The following is a 14,821-nucleotide window of genomic DNA, read 5'->3' on the forward strand; positions in this document are numbered from 1 at the left end:
AAATTAAGGAATATTTACACTAAGTTCTCTTTTACCTCTTATTTAATTCATTCATTAATTTAATTGTAGGTACTGTTTATATTGTACATAGTCCTGTGTGTTGTATATTGTGTCCTATGTTACTTTTGTGTTTATTGTCTCTTTCTATATACACCGTGGGAAGGGGGGTGTTACGAGTGTGCTTCTTCTGCATGGTGAACCCAGGTAGCAGAGTGAATACGATGAGAGATGAGACAGGAGTCGACGTGGTGACGATACAGTGTTTACTTTCACAAGACAGGATACAAGACAGGATACAATACATGACTGACAAACACAGGTAACATTTAACAATGAACCAGCAAGTGCATGCTGGCCCAGAACACTTAAATACAAACACTAATTAGACACAGAGGGTAATTACTAACAGGACACAGGTGTGGTAGACAGAACTAACAGAATACAGAGCACACAGGGGGAACAATAACAATTGTACAAACTGAGACAAACGAGAGTAAAACATATTTACAAAACACAGACAGGGGAACACAAAACGAACACAATGGAAACAACAATGACAACATAGACAAAGAACATAACAAATATAAATGGCAGATGAGAATGTTAAGTATAGGTGTGTGAGCTGATGCCAGATCTGCCACATCTGGCTCAGCCCACCGGTTGCCAATGTTATGTTGTGAAGGGTATTGATGGGGGGTTGTGAGTGTCTGAGTCCTGGACCAACCGAACCGGGCGGAGGGTTGCCGGTTGGTCCCACAGGACCGGGGGAAGTGTTACAGGGGGGCACGTAAAGAACAGCAATGTCCATTCTATCAACTCCAAATCTGTGATATGAGCTCAATTCTCCCGGTGCATGCAGAAGTAGAATTGCTGTCTTGTTTTGGATGAATGAGTAGAAAGGAAAAACGGAAATCTTGTTTTATTAAAGTAGTTTTGACATGTGATATTTGATTTGATTTGATTAGACATTTAAAAAAAAATACAAGATTCCAGAAAAACGTCAAGGATGCTACACAAAAAAGTCGAGACTTATTTCCATTGTGGTCCTTGATATAGATAAAGATAGAGATAAAGATATTGTTTCATTGTGTATTGATTAACTTTACATTTGCGCTTCATTACTTTACAAAAGTTATACTGGCACATGGGTCTAATACAGCAATGGATTATGGGTAAATGCAACGTTAAAGCAGTGCCAATGTAAGACTGACTTTACATTAAACTAATGACAATAATATAGTATAAAGTAGGGTATTATTTGGACTAAAGAATGGTGTTGTCTCACCCTACTCGCATGTTGAGGGAGAGCACCATACATTATACACTGAGAAACCACAGCCGAGAGTGAGCTCTCCGGGAACAACCCCACTTTGAGTGACAGTTTTCTTGGCAACCCTTTTCTGGTCTGACTTCCTGTGCTAATTTTCTAATCTACACTGCTGCCACCTCTTGTCACTTAGCGGAATTGCAGCCATTTTGTATAAATAAAAAAAAACTGGAAAAATACCGGAAACTATTTTAACGGGAGGACGGCGGGAGAGAAGGTTGAAATACGGGAGAATCCCTGGAAAAACGGGAGGGTGGACAGGTATGATTTCAATATGTGTGTCTTCATCATGCATGCATGCAGACCTGTGTGGTGTGTACTATGTGTGGTTCTGTAACGTTACTCATACCTATAGCCTATGTCAGCATTGCAAGCGTCACAGTAAAGTCCTCCCTGTGAAGCATGCGCAGCGCTGCTGACCCCCCCCCCCCCCCCCAAAATATAATGAGCTCCCCCGAAGACCATGGTATGGTTCGCACACTGCACACAATTGTTAAGGGGATGCAGACCAGAGAAAGACGTTTGTCTTGTTTACATCAGGGTCCCCCATTTTCAATTCATAGTGACATTTATGACATACACAACATACATGACATTTATGGCATAGGGACATACATGACATACAGGTATTTAGTACTGTTACATTTGTGACATACGTCACCCTCTTAAAATAAAGTCATTTTTTTTTCTTTTCTTTTTTTTTTGCCTAACTCATATCTTCATGATGCTGGCCACCCTCTGGTACAATCGCCTACATCCTTAATTGAAAGGATCATGCTGTTTCTACCCTGGAAGAATATTGCCTATGTCAAGAGTGTGACTTAGGCAGTTTTATCTTTTGCCTAAGTCACAAGACATGCGACTTAGGCAATTTTACAACTTTTCAAGATGGCAGATGCTTCGAGAAGCAAGAAAAGCTACAGTCTGGATGAAGTAATTTCCATGATTCAGGGCTCGTCCCCTATTGGTAAGTGATAAGGTTTACTATAATATAGGCCAGGCTATACATGTTGTGTAGTTATTTAGTCTTTTACTGTCACAAATTATAGTTTAATTACAAACACAAAATAGTGAATGAATCCAAGCAGAAACGTCTCAAATGAATGCCATACACGGGCAAAGGTGGCAACAAAATACCTGCGAAGGCTAAGGGTCCTCCCTGCAATTCAAAGTTCTGTCAACGAGTCAAGACTCGAGACTGCCAATCCATTACAGAAGAACAGAGGCAGTGGATATTTCAGAATGTTTGGTCGATGAACACCTGGGAAGAACGTCGATTATACATCAAAACTTTGGTCACAAAGGTCGCCATAAAGCAAAGGAAAGTTGCTGAAGAATCCAGGCGCAATGTGTCATTGTCCTACCAACTTAAACTTCAGGATGGAACGAGTCATAAATTGTGCCAGGCACTTTTTTCTTCTACACTTGGTCTCCATGAAAGAACCATTAGACACTGGCTGAATGAAGACACCATCGACCATGACAGACAAGCAGCAGCCCCGCCAACTAAATCTGGACCTAAGAGTGGCAAGCATGCAAAGCTGGAAACTGACTTCACAGATTTCCTTAAGGACTGGTTGAAGGACCTACCCACTGTTGATTTGCATTACTGCAGAAGCACAGCGACCTACAAAGACAAGAAGTTCCTTCACCCAGGCACAACCATCTCCCAACTACATCGGGAATATCAACAAGCAGCTGCAACTGCTGGAGTGAAGGCCGTTGGGATACGGCATTTTACAGATGTGTTCCATGAAGGGAAGTATTCCGTATTCATTCCTCGAAAAGATCAGTGTGATGTTTGTGTTTCATTCAAGCATGGTAATATCAGTAAGGCCAAATATGATGCACATGTGATGGCAAAAGATGAAGCAAGACAAGATAAATCCCACGACAAGGATTCTGCAAACAATGAGAAGTCCGTTTGGACAATGGACTTGCAAGCCGTGCTGCTGTGTCCAAAAACCCAAGCCAGCTGCCTGTATTACAAAACAAAACTGCAGGTCCATAACTTTACCCTCTATGACTTGAAATCAAAGGAAGGGTACTGCTACATGTGGGACGAGACTCAGGGCGATCTCAGTAGCGAAGTATTCGCACACCTTCAATATCGCCATTTTGAAGGTTTGATCAAATATCATCCAGAAATCAAGGAGATAGTAGTGTGGAGCGATGGTTGTGGTCATCAGAACCGCAATGCAAATGTGGCGAATGCATTTTCTGAGCTTGCCAGGAAATATGGGGTACTAATAACACAGAAGTACCTTGTTGCTGGACACATACAAATAGAGTGTGACAGCATGCATAGTACCATAACCATTGAACGTAAAATTATTACGGATATCATCACCCCGAGAGACTACGTGATCATACTCCAGACTGCAAGAATCAGACCATCACCCTACCATGTGAAGGTGGTCAAGCATGATGAAATCCTGAAATTGAATGGCTCTTACATCCTCAGCATCAGACCAGGCAAAAAAGCTGGAGATCCGACTGTATATAATTTGCGGGCTCTTCAGTTTAGCAGTGATGGCAAGGTCCATTACAAGCTATCATTCTCGGAGAACTCATGGGAAGCACTGCCACAGAGGGTCAAGGTGCCAAACAAGCTGATGACATGGATTAGAATGTTTCCACATGCTCTGCCAATCACAGAGAGGAAGTTTCAGGACCTTCAGTCCATGAAACATGTCATGCCCACCGAGTGTCATCACTTCGATAATTTGCCACATAAATAGGCATCAATCAATAGCTCTGCAAAGAAGAGCTGAAGGGAGAAGTGAGGAGAGGAACATGCCTCCCAGTGTTTGATTTTCCTGCCATTTGTTTGATTTTGAGTGATTTAACTACAATAAAAACCCAGTAAAGAAGAGCTGGGGGGAGAAGTGAGGAGAGGAACATGCCTCCTCAGTGTTTGATTCACCTGGCATGTTTGATTTAGCCAAGAGTGATGTAGGAGCCAAAGCTATATATTTAGGTTATTGTATTATATGAATGTTTATTTTTATAACCTTACATTGAAATGGCAGTAGGAATATTGATTGGATTTATTGAACCATCTTATTTGTCATAATAGACAATTCTAGAACATTTGTGATGCCACAGTATGATGTCTGACTGAACGTTCTAGAACATTTGTGATGTCACAGTATGATGTCATGATCGAACGTTCTGGAACATTGGTGATGTCACCGTATGATGTCATAACCAAACATTCTAGAACATAGAACAGGCAGTGTGTAGCTTGAAACAGGACTGAACAGGACTGAACAGATAGACTAAACAACATAGACTGAAGCCTGCATTTCTCAACCAAGGTGCCAAGCCTACCGCTTTGCTGTGGAAAGAGCCGGCAAGTTGATTTACGGCTTTCCAGTGTGGAGGAATTTTCATGTGTCAAGTCGGCGGTGATTTTGGAGACTGGGAAATACAGTTTTCTTACCTTGTAGTAGTAACGTGAATATTTAGGAAAATATCTAACCACTTCTGTAAAGAAAGACTTCGCTGTGGAAGAGAAATAAACCATTTTGGATATCTTTGTTTTACACTGGAGCGGCTGTGGACAGTATTTTTCTTTATCAACGAACGTACTACTCACGAGTAAGCAACTTTAACCAGTAGAGTGAAACGTCGGCCCTCATAAGTGATTTGAGTTGTAACTGTTGAGTTTGCTTTATTGAATTTAAAGGGCCAACCACGGCCAAACTGCCCTCTCTCCTGAGTCTCTGTGTGCCCTGCTAGTGTGGCTTATCCTTCCCCATTGTCTGTCAAATAAATGGAATAAAAAAAGTGACACGTTTTGCCCAAGTCACTTACTCAAGAAGTAATATGGCCTAAGTCAGGTTTAAAATGGCTCAAGTCACAACGGCATGTTCGTAAATTGGCCTAAGTAATTTATTCCTTTTATGTTACATAATTGATAGACATCGTTATTTTTATGTTAATTGTCTTCTATTGTCATAAATTTTTTGTGTGAAATTAGTAATAAATATGATATATTCTATATATGGTTCAGTTTATTATGTTTCCTGAAAATGAGAAATTATGACTTAGGCCACTATTTTAAGAAGGCGACGAATTATGCAAATATACAGTACTGTTACCCATAGATCCTGACAGAGTATATACATATGATGGGGAGGGGAGGGGACTGTTCATTAGGAGGGGGTGGGTGGGTGGGAGAGAAATATACATACGTTGGGGAGAGAATATATACATGCGGTGGGGAGGAGACTGTCTATTAGGAGGGGGTGGGGGGGTTTGGACATTTACAGTGGCCAGTTTAGAATTGCAGCCTCCCATAGGTGCTCTTTAAGAGCGTTTTTGAATGTGGGTAGGGATTCACATTCCTTTACAGCTTTGGGTAGGGCGTTCCACATTGATGTGGCATACATGGGTACCTTGGTCGTGTAGTGTATCTTGTAGACCAGGCCCATTGCAAGTTGCTGTACTCTGTCGTCTACTCTAAGCCATCCTAGGTTGTCAAAGTTGGCAGGGGTTTGATGGGTTCTAGGGGTAAGGTCAAGTAGAAGTCTGACCAGTTTGTTTTGTGATGTTTGTAATCTTGTTTTTAGCGCCTTTGAGGTGCTTTGGTACCATGAGGTGCAAGCATAGTCGTAGTACCCTTGAATGAGTGCTCCTGCCAGAGTCTTCAGGGTATTCTTGTTTACCAGAGAGGAGATCCGGTACAAGAATCTAGTTAATTGGTTGACTTTTTTTTTATTACCATGGATGCCATTTTGTCACAGGAAAGATAGTTTGTTATCAGCGAGCCAGGTGCAGATTCTGATAATTCTGTGTAATTATCCTGTTTTCAGAAACAGTGAGAGAGAGAGGGGAAACTAAACAGGGTCTTTCTACGTGTGTAGTCTAGAATATAACTGGGTATTGGAAAACAATACCACTGTACCAACTTTTATCTTTTGAGTAGAGAAGTAGAGATTGTTGAGTGAAAGGAAGGAGCCAGCTATAGGATAAGACACAGAATGTTGGGTGTCATAGCAGCATGGGGGAGGGGAGATACAGGTATGGGCAGGGCGATAGTAGAAAGATGTAAATATAGGCAATAAAATGATAATAAATGTAAAAATAAACAGTGTAAACAATATAATCAACTCTGAATATAGATAAGATATGAGAAAGTAAACAGTGTAATCAAACGTGCAGATGAGGGTCTAGTATAGCTATGCCATATCAGTTAGATTATAACACAGTCTGCTCAGTTGCTTGGGGGTGATGCTTAGAAAAATAATGGGGGGGGGGGAATAATCAGTAGAGTGCATGACTGTAGGCTCTGTAGCCTCAGCCAAACCCCCGATTACAAAAGAGCCACTTCGACCTGTCAAACCTGAATTGGGAGCACAATAGGTCACAATGCAAATCCGAGCAGGGGGAATCCTGCAAGTAGGCTAGTCTAGCTACTTGAGCTTGGATAATAAAGAGTAAGCCTATAAATAAATTAAAAGGTAAAACACGAAATTGCTTCCCAAGTGGGACCTTTCCCTCCTCGCATTAAACTTCAGTTCAGGGCTAACCCATTGCGTTTTGGGGGAGTTATCTATGAATTGAATTGAAAATGGGGGGGACCCTGATGTAAACAAGACAAACGTCTCTCTGGTCTACATGCAACCCTCAAATCTCAAAACAAACTGGTCAGACTACTGCTTGACCTTACTCCTAGAACCCACCTCACCCCTGCCCACTTTGACAACTTAGGATGGCTTAGAGTAGACGACAGAGTACAGCAACTTGCAATGGGCCTGGTCTACAAGATACACTACACGACCAAGGTACCCATGTACATGTCAAAATACTTCCCAAAGGTCAGTGAATACCACAATCACAACACCAGAGGGAGCTCCACAAATCATGTTAAACCTAGATTCGGCTCAAACAAGGGACTAAACACGTTTAGCAATTATGCCACATCAATGTGGAACAACCTACCCAAAGCTGTAAAGGAATGTGAATCACTACCCACTTTCAAAACCACTCTCAAAGAACACCTACGGGAGACTGCAATTAGAAACTGGCCCCTGTAAATGTCCTAACCCAACCCCCTCCAATGTACAGTAAATTACCTAGTATGGTTTTGTCAATATTCCAATGTACAGTTTTGCTTGTACAGTTGTACAGTGTTCCCCCCCCCCCCCCCCCCTCCTACCCAACCCCCCCCCCCCCCCCCCAACCTCCTCCAATGTACAGTTTTTACGTCAAATGGATACTATCTTTTCTGGACTCTTTTTGTATCACAAACAGTATTTGCAAAACTTGTATGTCATAAATGTATAGATGTAGCAGTACTGTCTATCTGTATGTCATGTATGTCATATATGTCCTGATGAATTGAAAATGGGGGACCCTGATGTAAACAAGACGAAAGTCTTTCTCTGGTCTGCATCCCCTTAACAATTGTGTGTATTGAGCTGTACTGTATTGTACCCATTCTGCAATCTGTTAATAAAGTTTTCAATCAATCAATCAATCAATCAATCAATCAATCAATCAATCAATCAAACCCCTTAACAATTGTGTGTGTATTGAGCCGTACTGTATTGTATTTGTACCCATTCTGCAATCTGTTAAATAAAGTTTTCATTCATTCATTCATTCATTCATCCTGCACTTGGGTTCCTTTCTCGTATTACACAACTATAGGTAGAGGCAGCTGATTCGTTGACCAGGAGGAAGCCCTGTCTGTTCCCGTGAGTAGGGTATATCTGCAGAGCCGCAAGCACTATGTAGCCCCGCCCAACAAAACAAGGTACAAGCCCCGAAGTCCCGCCTCAAACCTAGTACACGCCCCGAAGCCCCGCCCAGACGTTGGGCTTGCGGCTCTGCAGATATCCCCTATTGGTTCCCGTTGGCTGGGTTGTACACGTCAGCAGTCAATAAGTCACCCGTGTTGTACCATAAAGATGGCTCACCGTCGCGCTGGCTCTCCTCTTCCTGGAGCAGCGCAGTCCGTGACACATGACACCCTGCTCGGTAAGTCGACATATAACGATCATATCATTATTACGGAAACATTGTGTTATTATTATTGTGAAAAACCAACTTTGTGTTTTTTTTAACCGTCCACACAGCAGGTACCGGGTGGTGCAGAAGAATGCCGGAGTTGGGACGCAGACAATAGGAACCACAACATAAGTCGAATCGGGCTGAAAGGAAGGAAGAAGTCAAGACATTGTTATTCTGACACCTCATTGTTTTGCGGTTCTGTGAGTTTCACACCCCCCGGGGGGCCGCAGGAGATATACGAGTTACATACATTACGAGTGGCGAAGAACGACATAAAGTTCGCAATGAAGTCGCTGCTGTCCATATCGAGGTGACTCTAAAAAAAAAGCCATTACTTTGCATTCAAAAAGTCTGAATTATTTTTTTTATTTTTTATTTTTTTACATTGCGAAAATGAGGTTTCGACTCCTCAAAAGGAATCTGCTCATTTTTCTGGGTGTTTCCTTTATAGTGGCGACTCTCATGTTCACTACACGTGTATTAATCGTGTCCGATCATAACGACGCGAGCAGTAGGCCCAGTAACGCCGCCCCGGCCGCGGTACAGTGCGGTGGTGACATGTCGAAATTTCAATTCGGTTCTGTGGCAGAATTGACTAAATCCGTCTTCAGTGCCAATTACAAGCAATGCATTCTCAACGCCGATGCGTTTCCCGGGGAGCCTCAGCTAGTGTTGGTCGTGCAGGTCCACAATAGGCCCGAATATCTCAGATTACTCATCAAGTCGTTGGGAAAAGCGGCCGAGGTCCAAGGCTTTCTCCTGATATTCAGCCACGACTATTTCTCAGAGGAAATCAATGCCATTGTGCAAGGGATAACGTTCTGCAAGGTACTGCAAATCCACTTCCCCTTCAGTACCCAGCTGTATCCCGGCGAGTTTCCTGGGCAGGACAAGCGCGACTGCCCACGGGACGCGTCCAAGGACGAGGCGCTGAAAACAGGATGCCTCAACGCGGCGCACCCCGACTCCTACGGACACTACCGGGAGGCCTCCATCACCCAGACCAAGCACCACTGGTGGTGGAAGATGCACTTCGTGTGGGAACGCGTGCAGGCCCTGCAGGGCTACGGGGGCTTCGCCGTCTTCCTCGAGGAGGACAACTACATCCTCCCCGACTTCTACCACCTCTACAAGGAGATGGCGGCGTTCCGGAAGACCCAGTGCCCGGACTGTGACATGCTGGCGCTGGGCAACCACAACCCCCTGACGGATTTCCCCCGGCTGTCCGGCAAGGTGTCGACCGCCGGCTGGATGTCCACCAAGCACAACATGGGCATGGGCGTCTCCCGCGAGGTGTACTACAAGCTGATGGGCTGCAGCGACGACTTCTGCACCTACGACGACTACAACTGGGACTGGACCCTGCAGCACCTGTCGGGCACGTGCATCTCCAGGCCCCTCAAGGTGCTGGTGGCCCAGGGGTCCCGGGTGCTCCACACCGGCAACTGCGGGCTGCACCAGAAGGAGAAGAAGTGCCGGCCCGAGTGGGCGGCGCAGAAGGCGGAGGAGTCGCTGCAGATGGCCAAGAAGGGCGGCCTCTTCCCGCCGTCGCTGGCGCTCACCGGGGCGGAGGCGGTGGAGCACAAGGCGCACATGAAGAACGGGGGGTGGGGGGATGTCCGGGATCACGTGCTGTGTAAAAACTATGCCAAGCGCCTCTAAACTATAGGCTTTTTATATATATATATATATATTTTTTTTTAACATGTGAAGTTGTCGTATGAGTAAAATTCCTTCACTCGTGTCTCAAGGGAGAAATATTCAACGTGCCATTCATACATTTTGCTTTTCAGGATTTTCCCGAGCCGGCAGTGTGTTGGCTTTACACTCGCGTTTTATGTTTTCATTCCGCGAGGTCTTCCAAGGGTGAGGACCGGACGAGGCCTGGGGATGTCTGGTGTGTGTACTAGATGTACGGCTAGATGTACGGCTCCGTTTCTGAACCATTCTTGACTCACCAAAGCTACACAGTCGCCAAAGACGCTGTAGGCGCGACCCCTGGCGGTCTCCTTCGTGTTTTCAGGTTTCCTCGTTTCCCCCCCACATTCTCATTACACAAAGAAAAGTCAACGATGTCGGAGAAGCAACGCATCAGATGAAACGCGGTCAGACGGTTTGCCAAGAACCAGGCGTCTTTTTCGCTAAGCTCTCGTAAAAAAACGTGTTCCGACTTGAAAATTGATTGATTGAAAACTTTATTAACAGATTGCAGAATGGGTACAATACAGTACGGCTCAATACACACAATTGTTAAGGGGATGCAGACCAGAGAAAGACTTTTGTCTTGTTTACATCAGGGTCCCCCATTTTCAATTCATCATGACATTTATGACATACACAACATACAGATATACAGATATATATATATCATGACTATCCGGTGTTTTGTAGAATATCGAACCTTACGTCGCTCGAGCGAAACGTAGTCGGGACGCCGCCGCGCGTGCTTTGTACGGTACGGTGAGACGGGGATCGACGGCGATGCACGTGCGATATGCACAAACCTACACGCCGGTTATTAGAGATGCGTATATGTGACAATCCTTTGCGTTTTATTTTTTTTATCTTGTTCAATTACAGATGAGCCAATGCTGCCTTATACAGCTGACTGTTGACCTTACTGGTGCGCGTGTGGTGATGCACACAATGGGACGTTGTGTTACTCTGAATGTATATCGTTGAAACTATTTTAGAGGCTATACTTCCGAGGCTGAACAATATATCACTTTTATATTGCGATATCACTGTGTTGCTGCAGTGGCTGCAATGTGGACATTTTCTAAATACATTTGAATAATGTACACACAGAGAGATACATAGAATGAGAAGCAATAACAGAGATTCCCACAATCAACTGTTGCAACAGCTACTGAAACTTTCAGAAACCTTTAAAAGGTCTGGTAGACTGAAGTTAATAAAAAAAAAAAAAATTCATATTGCAACTGACTATCTGAAATCGTATCACAATCGGTTATTTGATCAATACAGTACTTTATTCTTAAAGGGAAAATCCACCCTAAAACAATGTGCATGTGTGCTATTCCAATTATCTTGGACAGTCAATGCAGTAGGCAACTTCAGAGAAATTGGCGAGAGAGTTCATGCCCAGCAGAAATATAGGGCATACTCTGCATTACATGTCAAGCCCATACAGGCGTAACAAAGGTTTCCCACAGACTGGCACAGGCCGCTTTAAGCTGAATTAAAAAAAAAATCATTCCCAGCCTATGAGCAGTAGGTGGTTTTGCACATTGTGTGTGCAGCCTCTTTGACGAGGAACGCGGCGGTGGTCTGGGTTTTCTGACACGACCCCGGGAACGCCAGGGAGGTCAAAAACCTCTTGACCGGCTATTGATGCAGGGAGCTGTTGCTTTTGGCCAATCACTGCATACTGCAGCTTTAAGTAAATATTTGTAAACACAGATAACTAACTAAAGGAGTGCTCCTTTTGAAAATTATTTGGTGACCGACTTTGCAGGCTCATGGAATTCTCCTTTTAAGCTAGTTTTTTTTTAATTCAAATACAGGGCGTACGGCTCTAAATCAGGAAATGAACCCATACCATATCTCGCTGAAATCACCATGGTTACTGTCATAGTGTCCTAGGAGTTGCTCCATTATTCACTCTCTAAAGAGCAGCTCCAGGATGTGTCTAACGATGACATCATCACTGGAGTATTGTCTCTTTCTCTCTCGACTTAAAGGGAGTGACTCGTCGTCCTCAATTTATTTCGAAACTGAGCTGTACACTATTATAGAAGTAACGGTGTGCAGTGCACATTCTATTTTAGGGTGGATTTTCCCTTTAAACTCTTAGATTTGGGTGAAAATTGTGATATGTCCCCGTTTATCTTCCCAGCATGCAGCCCTGGTAACACCTCAACGAATCGCACCGCTCGCTGGAACAACAAGAGTGGGCCGATATTGATTTTGACCGTTTGTGTGCGCGTGCGGTTTCCTGACGGGCGCGAGGTGCCCTTTTTAGTGCTCCTCCTCGGGGTCAAGAGTTTGGTTCTGCAAGCGCTGACACCGCCATGCACGGTCCCGACGTTCCAGATTTGCACATCCTGTGTTAAAAGACAGCAGGGATACAGACAGTAAATGAGAATAAATTATTTGAAGGTTTGTAAATAGGAGTGCAATCGTATAGCACTAGCACAATTTTGTAGTGACATTTATTCAGATGTGCCTCATGTTAAATGTACTATTATACATTTTAATTAATGGGACATCTTTAGCTTAAATGACAGAAACTTGACCAAATGTGCCTTTGCTTTTTTCTTATAACCCCCCCACCCCAAGATGTGTTTCGAGTGCACTGTTAACCATTTTTTGTTGACCAAATACCAGTACGGGTACTATGAGTACTTTACAACACAGAGTACCAATACAAGTAATGTTTTTAAAATATTGCTAATTAGACGAATGAGAATGGGGCGTGCTGTGTTGGATTTGTGGAGATTATTTTTCTGTTATCGTAATTGATGGTAAAACCTCAAATTTTTTATCTAACCAAATTACTTCCTCACAGCTAATCTTTAAATGAATAATGGACAACATTTCAGCGTCATTCATTAGTATTATGTTAGTACTATTATGTTTGTACTCAGTTCTTGTTTGGGATCCATGGATACCTATTGACCTATTGATTTGTGCTTATAATTGTGAGCATAATGTGCCTTCCAGAGATTTTTAATTAGGTCTCCTTGATAATATAATATTTTGTATACCGTGATAAAAAAAAAATCTCTCCCACTTTAATTGCGAAGCACAATCTATTATCTAGGAGCACATATGGTTATTATTTGGTTTCTGCAGTCTCACAGAGATATATTTTGTTAAAAAATTACTTTAGTGCTATGTGTGTGTGTGGGTTTTGTGGGTACTCGTTTTAGTTTGTACATAGTTGTTCAGAGTCTGACCAAAACCCTTTACCTGTCAATATTGTTTGTGTTTTGTTCATCACTTGAAATAGTTGTTATTTCCTGTTAATGCCACTCAATGTTTGCCAAAATGGGGGGGGGGAATAAAAGAGGTTGATTTTCTATTGTGTTTGTCTTTATAAACAATAAATATTTTTATAATCCAAAAATAATTTAACCATGATTACTATTATTATTATTAGGGATGTCCGATATTATCGGCCGATATCGGCATTCAAATGTGATATCTGAAAATATCTCGATATATATTTTTTTTTTTACATTTCATAGAAATTATCGGCCGATATCGACATTAAAATGTGATATCGGTTGATATCGGTATCGGAAATTAAGAGTTGGACTATATCGGTATCGGTAAAAAAGCCAATATCGAGCATCCCCAATTATTATTATTACTACTCAAATGTTTTTGTTACAATAGCCAAGGCGAGTAAGTCTCAGATCAGAGAGCTACACCTACTCTGACGTCCGATAAAAAACAAACCTGATCTCAGATCGGTGACATTTCTTTGGGGGTAAAAAAGAAGAAGAAGAAGAAGAAGAAGAAGAAGAAAAATCACGTGACTGAATACTATGCCGTCATTGGTGAGAATCCGACTGGTTTATTTCCGGAAGTGAATTGTTGTCAGGTTTTGTCAGACTTTCCCAAAGGAGGTGTCAAATCTCAAGGCCAGAGAGCATAATCTGGTATTTAAAACATCTTCTTTTACATTATTACGTTCAACAACTATTTACTTTGGCACGTTAACTACACGCTAGTTTAGATGCCAGACTGTTCGATGGCTTCAGTCCGTGTTGTTTACATAACAACGACGCTACATTGCTAACGTTAGCTTGCTGTCACTTTACATTGCATGTAATTCGGTCGATTCTTCGACATTTAATGTAGGATACTTGTAATTACGTTCCCAATACCGTCAGGATTTCGTTGGTTAACTGACGAGGTAAGTCAGAGCATGCTTTATGAGCGAACCACGAATACGCCAACAAAGTAAACACTATTAGCTTGAACGTACTTGCTGGCTAACGTTAGCCATCACAGGCCAGACATGTAACTAACGTAGGGGACGTTACTGTCAGAGCAAGCTGGAGTATCTTTGCAGTTAGCTAACTAAAGTTAAGGTTAGATCGCTAACGTTATGACAGTGTGCTTAGTTGGGCGGTGACCGGTCATCATCACACTATACAGGCTGTGAAACCTAGCTAGCTAATTTGAGCTAGTTTGTTTGATTGATTGAAAACTTTATTAACAGATTGCAGAATGGGTACAATACAGTACAGCTCAATACACACAATTGTTAAGGGGATGCAGACCAGAGAAAGACGTTCGTCTTGTTTACATCAGGGTCCCCCATTTTCAATTAATCATAACATATGACACACAGATAGACAGTACTGCTACATCTATACATTTATGACATACCAGATTTGCAAATACAGTACTGTTTGTGATACAAAAAGTGTCCAGAAAAGAGTGTATACTGTATATACATTTGACGTAGAAACTGTACATTGGAGGAGGTTGGGT

At 42.7% G+C, this 14,821-nt stretch overlaps 2 protein-coding genes across 3 annotated transcripts in view; both read left to right on the forward strand.

Annotated features, from left to right (window-relative positions):
- Positions 1 to 4,827: 4,827 nt before the first annotated feature.
- On the forward strand, positions 4,828 to 13,395 carry LOC311228628 (alpha-1,6-mannosyl-glycoprotein 2-beta-N-acetylglucosaminyltransferase). Its single transcript, XM_084314553.1, has 3 exons — positions 4,828 to 4,930; positions 7,988 to 8,317; positions 8,416 to 13,395. Exon 3 carries the CDS (start codon positions 8,744 to 8,746, stop codon positions 10,010 to 10,012), a length of 1,269 nt encoding a protein of 422 aa, XP_084170679.1. The 5' UTR covers positions 4,828 to 4,930; positions 7,988 to 8,317; positions 8,416 to 8,743; the 3' UTR covers positions 10,013 to 13,395.
- A 491-nt stretch (positions 13,396 to 13,886) lies between these two features.
- The window catches only part of brox (BRO1 domain and CAAX motif containing), a 37,028-nt gene continuing 36,093 nt past the window's right edge, over positions 13,887 to 14,821 (forward strand). Inside the window, exon 1 of one of the 2 annotated variants that reach the window (XM_084314744.1) lies at positions 13,887 to 13,980. The gene's annotated coding sequence lies outside the window, so the exon portion shown is untranslated. Of the gene's footprint in view, positions 13,981 to 14,150; positions 14,238 to 14,821 lie in introns of those variants that run through there. The other variant, XM_084314745.1, reaches the window with a different exon arrangement.

This window comes from Notolepis coatsorum, assembly GCF_963971535.1.
Source record: "Notolepis coatsorum genome assembly, chromosome: 5".
Taxonomy (NCBI): Eukaryota; Metazoa; Chordata; class Actinopteri; order Aulopiformes; family Paralepididae; genus Notolepis; species Notolepis coatsorum.

What these genes read in the sequence shown, in the direction of transcription:
- LOC311228628 (XM_084314553.1), top strand. Translation starts at nt 8,744, where the DNA reads ATGAGGTTTCGACTCCTCAAAAGGAATCTGCTCATTTTTCTGGGTGTT.